Here is an 8,905-nt window from a genome sequence, read left to right on the forward strand (position 1 = left end):
AAGGCTATATAGTTAAAGATATAGGTATATATATAGTATAGGTCTAGTATATAATAGTACTACTATTATATTCTTAATAAATACTTTAATAGTAATACTAAACGTACTATATACCTACTACTAGAAGCCTAGTGTAATATTTATAAAGAGTAATTATATTATCCCTTAGGAATTAGATATATTAAATAAGTTAAAGGTAGTAGATATTAAGATAGTATAGGTTCTAACTACTACACTATTCCTATAACACCTACTAAACGTAGTAGTCTAGTAGCGCCTATAACGCCTTACACCTCTAATACTAGTACTATAATATCTCCTTTACCCTACGTATTATTAACTATAGGGCTATATACTAAGTCCTCCCCTCTAATATAGGTAAAGGCCTCTAACTATAATATAACACCTAGTTAAGTACTAACCTTACTAAATACAGTAAACGTTATATTAGAGTCCCCTTTTAATAACTTAATATATAAGTGTAACTATAGTTAGGGTAGGTATAAGTAATCTAAATAGTTACGTACCTAGATAATATCTAATATATAAGTAGTGTAAAGCTTTAGTCTAAGCTATAATAACTCCTAAATAAGCTCTATAATAACTTATAAATAAGTAAGATAAGAGTAAGAACTTAAGTTTAATACTTACCTTAGTCTAGATACTATAAAGAAAAGGGTGAACGTATTTAAGTATAAGATACTAGAAACGTATACGTTCTAGTCTTTATATTACCTAGTATACTATACTATAGAGGTAAACAGTATAACTAGCATAGGGTTAGAGGTAAGAGAGTAGCTATAGAGGTCTACCCCTAGGGGTAAGATAGTATCTATAGAGTACTACCCTTAGGGGCGAGATAGTAGGCGTAGAGTGCTGCCCCTAGGGGCGAGATAGTAGGCGCGGGTTGCTGCAAGTTACTGTAAGTTGCTACCCCTGGGGGCGAGATAGTAGGCGTAGAGTGCTGCCCCTAGGGGCAAGATAGTAGCCGTAGAGTGCTGCCCCTGGGGGCGAGATAGTAGCCGTAGAGTGCTGCCCCTAGGGGCGAGATAGTAGCCGTAGAGTGCTGCCCCCAGGGGCGAGATAGTAGCCGTAGAGTGCTGCCCCTGGGGGCGAGATAGTAGCCGTAGAGTGCTGCCCCTGGGGGCGAGATAGTAGCCGTAGAGTGCTGCCCCTAGGGGCGAGATAGTAGGCGCGGGTTGCGGCAAGTTGCTGTAAGTTACTACCCCTGGGGGCGAGATAGTAGCCGTAGAGTGCTGCCCCTAGGGGCGAGATAGTAGGCGTAGAGTGCTGCCCCTAGGGGCGAGATAGTAGGCGCGGGTTGCGGTAAGTTGCTGTAAGTTGCTGCCCCTAGGGGCGAGATAGTAGGCGTACACGTAGCGCTAATGTTACTGTCGTTATGCTTAGTGAAATGCTGTGTCTGTAGATCTAATGAGTGAAATTGCACCTCCGCCTGTCTACTCTTCGTAGATGGTGCGTATAGTAGTATCTAGATAGTAGATGTAGAGTGCTGTAAGTTGCTGCCCCTAGGGGCGAGATAGTAGGCGTAGAGTGCTGCCCCCGGGGCGAGATAGTAGGCATAGAGTGCTGCCCCCGGGGGCGAGATAGTAGCCGTAGAGTGCTACCCCTGGGGGCGAGATAGTAGCCGTAGAGTGCTGCCCCTAGGGGCGAGATAGTAGCCGTGGAGTGCTGCCCCCAGGGGCGAGATAGTAGCCGTAGAGTGCTGCCCCTAGGGGCGAGATAGTAGCTGTAGAGTGCTGCCCCTAGGGGCGAGATAGTAGGCGCGGGTTGCGGCAAGTTGCTGCCCCTGGGGGCGAGATAGTAGGCGTAGAGTGCTGCCCCTAGGGGCGAGATAGTAGGCGCGGGTTGCTGTAAGTTGCTGCAAGTTGCTGCCCCTGGGGGCGAGATAGTAGGCGTAGAGTGCTGCCCCTAGGGGCGAGATAGTAGCCGTAGAGTGCTGCCCCTGGGGGCGAGATAGTAGCCGTGGAGTGCTGCCCCTAGGGGCGAGATAGTAGCCGTAGAGTGCTGCCCCTAGGGGCGAGATAGTAGGCGCGGGTTGCGGCAAGTTGCTGCCCCTGGGGGCGAGATAGTAGCCGTGGAGTGCTGCCCCTAGGGGCGAGATAGTAGCCGTAGAGTGCTGCCCCTAGGGGCGAGATAGTAGGCGCGGGTTGCGGCAAGTTGCTGCCCCTGGGGGCGAGATAGTAGGCGTAGAGTGCTGCCCCTAGGGGCGAGATAGTAGCCGTAGAGTGCTGCCCCTAGGGGCGAGATAGTAGGCGCGGGTTGCGGTAAGTTGCTGCCCCTGGGGGCGAGATAGTAGGCGTAGAGTGCTGCCCCCAGGGGCGAGATAGTAGGCGCGGGTTGCTGCAAGTTACTACAAGTTGCTGCCCCCGGGGGCGAGATAGTAGCCGTAGAGTGCTGCCCCCAGGGGCGAGATAGTAGCCGTAGAGTGCTGCCCCCGGGGGCGAGATAGTAGCCGTAGAGTGCTGCCCCCGGGGGCGAGATAGTAGCCGTAGAGTGCTGCCCCCGGGGGCGAGATAGTAGCCGTAGAGTGCTGCCCCTGGGGGCGAGATAGTAGCCGTAGAGTGCTGCCCCCAGGGGCGAGATAGTAGCCGTAGAGTGCTGCCCCCGGGGGCGAGATAGTAGCCGTAGAGTGCTGCCCCCAGGGGCGAGATAGTAGGCGCGGGTTGCTGCAAGTTGCTGCAAGTTACTGCCCCCAGGGGCGAGATAGTAGCCGTAGAGTGCTACCCCTGGGGGCGAGATAGTAGCCGTAGAGTGCTGCCCCTAGGGGCGAGATAGTAGCCGTAGAGTGCTGCCCCCAGGGGCGAGATAGTAGCCGTAGAGTGCTGCCCCCGGGGGCGAGATAGTAGCCGTAGAGTGCTGCCCCTGGGGGCGAGATAGTAGGCGTAGAGTGCTGCCCCCAGGGGCGAGATAGTAGCCGCGGATTGCCGTAAGGTGCTGCCCTTGGGGGCGAGAGTGACTAACACTCACCGCTAGACTTACAGCGGCCTATGCAAGAATAGACGGCTTCTCGCCTACTTATACCTTGTGTAGTACCTCTCTATTGCTTTCTTACCTTCTCTTATCTCTTTTCCACTTACCTTAGTTTCTGTGTTCTTTCTAACAACGTTGCAATGAAGCGCCCTCTAGCAAACGTTTTAACCAAAAACAGCAAACGGCAGCGTACGAATGATCCAGAGATTGAAGAGACAACTCCTATCCACGAACAAGCTGCGCCATACCTACTCGCTATAGCGAAGTTTCCAATCGATGCGCTTAGCGCAGAATGGAGTTTTGGTGTCAATAGGTCTATTGACACAGCACACCAGCGCCGCCTCTGCGAGATCTTTAACGAAACTGGTATTCTTCGACGAGACCCTAGCCACCAACTGCAGATTGCCTGTTCTAAGGAACACGTAGAGCAGATGCTTCATCATCTGAAGGTGGAATTGCCAGCTCAGAGCACAGTTACTTCTGCCACGTTTGCGGATAAGGAAGGATTGGAATGGCCGTCGTTCAAGAGCTGGAAAAGCGTGACTGGAGGGACAGCGGAACTTATTACGGGTCACCATCGTGTAGAGGCATTCAAAGAGTATCTTCGCCTTCGGCAGTTAGGAGAAGAGGAGAGGTGGTGGGTGTGCCGCATCTACGATAAAGGCGGGTGCCCCTTAACGCGCGTACTGTGAACAACAGCCCCTAACCTTTTTAGACACGCTACCACCAGACACTCGTGTTAAACTTCGGGCGAATCGGGCCGATATTACGCTCCCTGACAATCATGGCCAGATATGGTCCGAGTTAACCAGCCTGTTCTGCACAAACGCCAATCTCTTTCAAGGCTCAAGCAAGTCAGTTGAGAAAGAGATGAGAGAGCATCTTCAGCTTAGTAGCCGCGTCAAGTTCCCAATACGGCGGCTAGTTACCCTGTGGAGAAATCAAAACTGGCAGCCCCTGCTTACGCGTTGGTGTTCTACCGCAATTGGGCAGGCAACGTTTAATCTCTCCACTTTTGAGTGGATGGCTAGTTGTCGGATAGATGACGTATGTGTAACCCGCCGCCGAAATACTCTGACCTGTCTTGCTAATCTACTGTCTAGCATTGGTTCGCTGCGTTTGAGAACGTACTTCGCATCTCTACATCTATTCGAAAGCAGTATGGGGTTGACGCCAGTTTAGCAGACTGGAACACGCTAGCTAGCCTGCCCCAGGCACGAAGTCCCCATGACGTACAAGACCTGTTCTACCCTGGCGAGGAGTTAGACAAGGATCCTGGCCCTTCCCATACGCGCCGGCAGGGCTTCTTCCCAACTCTAAGCAATGAGGCCTACCATGCGCTATACTCCACTGTACTTTCAAAGCCCACACACACGTACACAAACATCCTCGCTCTCTTAAAAACCCCGAAGAAAGAGGGGAAGCTTATGAGGAGTATTATGACCCACGTCAGCCAATGGGTAAACAGCGGATCCGCCAAGGTGTCTGACAGCGACAACAACAAACCCGCACTGCGGAAGTATCTAGTGCCCGTGCTGCAGAGCAGGCATGCCGGCCAGGCTGATCAAAAATCTCTTGACCTCCAACAAGAAGTACTGCAACACGTACAGCAAAATGCGGAAGCATTCACAAGCTCTATACTAGACCGCTATATTGACGAGTACCCAAGTGCAGAGATCAAGAACTACGGCGCACGCTTCCAGCATAAGGTGTGGAGAGAACTGCTGTCAATTGTGACCAGTTTCACAGGGCCAACCTTGCACAACAAGCACTTGGCGTGCCTAATTCAAAGCGATACCTACATAGCGCGAACGCCTACAATCGCACAAATCGCGTGTGATGCTATCTGTCAGGTCCCTGAAGTCGTCAACGAACCTGCGCTCCAGTCTACTAGGGCAGCAAACGACTTGCTAGAGACAATTCAGGTCGCAATCACTGAATGGATGTCTAGACACACTCTAGAAGACTCTGATAATACAAGTCAAGAGGTTCCGCTGCCCGCAAGGCACTCTAACGCCGAGTCTAGCAGAGAGAGAGAGCTCAATCTGACAGTCTCTGAAGCGGCACGTAGCGTTTCAGCACGGTCGAGTTCGGACCAGCTTACCCCAGAGCTAATTTCTCACCCCTCAACTGAGCCGCGCATACCCAAGGCATCCCAGCAGACCAAAGTTCAAAACAGGGGGATTGAGGACTTGAGTCTAAGCGACCTTGCTGCAGCCCGAGAGAAACACCGTCAGAAACGCACCCTTAGCGACCAGGTAGCTGTAAAGGGCAGTGCTTCTCTAAGCGAAAAGACCCGAAAGAAACACCGTAAGAAACACACCCTTGGCGACCAGGTAGCTGTAGAGGGCAGTGCTTCTCCAAGCGAAAAGACTCGACAGAAACAACGAGGGGCTTGGAGGAAGTAATCCGTATCTGACCCTAGCCCTAACCCAATAGACACTGTTCCTCTCCTCTTTCCTCTGCACTGGATATTGTGATTCTCGATCATCATCTATCGATCTACCCTACAAGATCCTCAGCCCTTAGCCAACGTACTATTTTATATAATACTGTTCTTATCATCATGTCTTTAGATCTTGCACAACAAAACGATAGCGATTACGATAACAGCAGTGCTGGAGAGGAGGACGGCCTGTACCAAGATGTGCAACCTGATGAGCACGATAGAGAACCTGACGAGCATGATGGAGAAGAATACCACGAGAGCAGCCTTGGGGACGAAGACGCAATAGCGAATAATCAACTTACCTGGGCTATTGACCACAGCGGAGGTGACCACCGACTACCTGGTGAGTTTAAGAGCATCCTACTTGTACGCATATAGTAACTACGTAGTAGTGAAGGGATTTATCAAGATGATAGACAGCCCCGAATTTAACGGCAGTAAGGCTATTGGAATGCTGCAGAAGCGATACACGATAGACTACGGATCGAGGCGCGTTGGGTCCCGACCAGCCAAGCCTGAGGACAAATTTATCCCTGAGTTCCACCTCGACCTTATCATTATCATCGGCCGGCCGCTCCAACCCATTGTGAAGTTCTCTACGTTCTTCGACCACGTAACAATCAGCTTTAAACACTGGCGAGCTCCATACAGCGCTAAACACAGCTACGGACTGTCGTTTGATATGGAGCATCGTACCTTCCGTCTTGCAAAGGGTGGAACGCGCGAATCTTGGTTTATTGTTATGCACCCTGTCGATAGCACAGTAGACCCTCTTCTGTCAGGCAGCGAACGTCGCAAACGCCGCGAGAAGGCGTCTGAGCACAGCGCTCTCAAACCCTCCCATGCCCTGTTCCTTACGTCGTACATTAAGAAAGTCTTCCTTACAGGCGTATTACTTGGAGAGGGTGTTGAGGCTTCTTGGAAATTGGATGGACCCCAGTCGCAATCGATCTCAATCGTCAAGTGGGAAACGTTCCAGGAGCAGTTCATGGAAGGGTGGCCAGAGTACGTGCGCAAGAACACGCAGGATCCGTTCTGGACTGAGAACCTGCCAGCGTTCCATGCGTATGACTACGGGCAGAACCTTCCAATTGAGTTGTCTACTGAGCAACTCAATAGTCTGCCTAAGGAAACCCGGTTGCGCCCTGATGACGAGACGTCTGACTCTGATGACGAGACGTCTGACTCTGATGACGAGACGTCTGACTCTGATAGCGAGACGTCTGATTCTGGGAATGATTTGTCAAACTCTGGGAATGATTTACCAAACTCTCAGAATGATTTATCTAACTCTGAAGACGCGGCGGCTAGGTCCGAAGGCGGCGCAGAGGGGGCTACGCCCCCACAGAGCGGTACACAAACAGGCGATCCAATTCCCCCGCCGCACGACCATCAACAGCCGTTTGATAACTACACACAGGATCTTCTACGCGCACTAGAGGACAAGTATAGACTGGAGAGCATTGAGACGGTCTCCTACGCGCTAGCGGTCGACATCCACTCAATAGCATCTTCCAACCTCCCTAACGCCTCTAATGACGTCGGTGTCATTCTCGCACCTGCGCGCTGCCTCCTTGCCAATCGCAACAACGTTGTTCGCCAATACCAACACCCGCGCGACTTTACCTTCTACCCTCTTGCCTTCCATCCATCGTACGGCAACTTCTCCTCCGCGCAGCCCCCAGCATTCCTACGCGACAACGTGCTCGCTGTAATGGAGGACAACATGAGCTATCAGAACAACGGTGCGAGCGTGTTGACTAGTGGTTATTTTCAGGCGTACTCCAACATTAAGCGAACTATACGCCATAGCCCCGGCAACTTACTTGCTACCAAGGGCATTGCCACGGCTGCCCTGACGCTGCCAGATCAGGATGGCAACCTAAACCCTCGGGTAGCGGCGAAGCGGCAGCGTTTACTGCGGAAATTGCGAGGCGAACAGACTCCTGATAACCCTACGTCTTCCCAACCGTTCGCTCGCGAGCAACAGCGGATTAAAGCCGCTATAAAGGAAGAACTGTACGCGTTTAGGATGGAGCAAGTTCTGTCTGTGCAGGTGTCGCAGTTAGCTGACGGTCAACGGAATTTTGCGACAGTGCTTCAACCTATCCTCCAGCTAATCCGGTACTTCTCGCTGGAACAACCTACCTACATTGATGTCCTCTTCGCGTTCAAAGAACGCATCTTTCCAAAGGTTCTCTCCTCCTTTGCTAGTCTGTTCGCGCACGCATCAGACGAGTTTTATCGTCGCTTCAAGGCTGCTGGCTCTAAAGGGCTGCCTTTTGCCCTAGCGGAAGGTGTGGCCGCATTCGATCGCCTTGGCAGCTACTGCTTTACTGGGTTCCCCCGGTCTTTAGTGGGCTCAGTGCTCGGGCCTCTCTGCACCATAGAAAGCATTGAGCAGGGTGGGTGGCCGTTTATCGACCCCAACATGCTCAATCTGCAAGGCAGTGGCCATGCTAACCTAGTGCGTTGGCCGCGCATGGACAATGGACGACCTATTATGATGCACGTTGCTTCCATTCGCCACCACTATGGGCCCCAGGTTGCCGCTTATTGTCACAGCGAGGTATGGTTCCGTGAGCTTGGTGGGCTCACAGGTAAAGGGCCTCGTGGCGCAGAAGAGTTCCTAGTAGAGGTGCTCGAAGAGATGTGGAAGCCGCAGACAATCGCTTTCGTAACACACCAATTCTATCGCGCTCTGAACAAGGGCGGACGGGGCAATGCTCAAAGCGTAAGCCTAACAACACTGCAGGCACGACAGGAGGCGCAAGAGCAGGTGACGCGTTGGGCTGAAAGCGAGCACCCCTTCTCTGCAGGGTTCGTGCAATTAGCGTTTCAAATATCAGCCGCTAACACAGTACAGGGAGTACGAGTCGATCTTTCCTGTCTTTTATCCAGAAGCGACTTCGGGTTTGAGAAGCCAGACGCGACGCGACTTTGCGCAAGAGCTCTACTGGGAGTGTGTTAACAGCCATGGCCAATCTAGTAGCTACCTCTTTTCAAAGAACGCGAGCTGGTTCACTGTGTTACGCGCTGCCGTGCAACACGCCAGGGCCAAGGCGATGAAGGAGGAATACTGGATCAGCGCCATAATGTCAGCTCTAGCGGCGTGCCGCATTGACTGTGTGCCTGGTTCATACCATGGCCGATTGAGCTACCGGAGAATGACGCGGCTAGTCGGTAACGTTCCGGCCCCATCCGCTATAGCGGCGAGACCGGGCAGCCTCAAGCGGGCAGCGATTGAGGCAGTACACCAAGCAAAGCGGCGCTCGCAAACAAAGAGTACTATCGACTTTGGTTGCCAAATCCCTTTTAACGCCATCCCGCCGCTAGTTGAAAAAGGTTTTCAGCAGTTGGACGGCCAGTTCTCAAAGTCCGGCATGAATCAGAAGGTTCGTGAACACTACCACAGAGCACGTCAGTGCCTCATCGAGTGCTTAGGTCAGCCAAAATGCGATCTAA

The 8,905-nt window shown here is 52.0% G+C and overlaps 1 protein-coding gene across 1 annotated transcript; it reads left to right on the top strand.

The window, feature by feature from the left end:
- Window positions 1-5,557: 5,557 nt before the first annotated feature.
- Window positions 5,558-8,905, top strand: ACET3X_010025 (uncharacterized protein; the record flags this gene model as incomplete). The annotated part of the gene is made up of 4 exons (XM_069456205.1): window positions 5,558-5,783; window positions 5,833-8,260; window positions 8,307-8,835; window positions 8,885-8,905. 4 exons carry the CDS (start codon window positions 5,558-5,560, stop codon window positions 8,903-8,905), a joined length of 3,204 nt encoding a protein of 1,067 aa, XP_069302858.1.

This window comes from Alternaria dauci, chromosome 10 (genome assembly GCF_042100115.1).
Source record: "Alternaria dauci strain A2016 chromosome 10, whole genome shotgun sequence".
NCBI lineage: Eukaryota > Fungi > Ascomycota > Dothideomycetes > Pleosporales > Pleosporaceae > Alternaria > Alternaria dauci.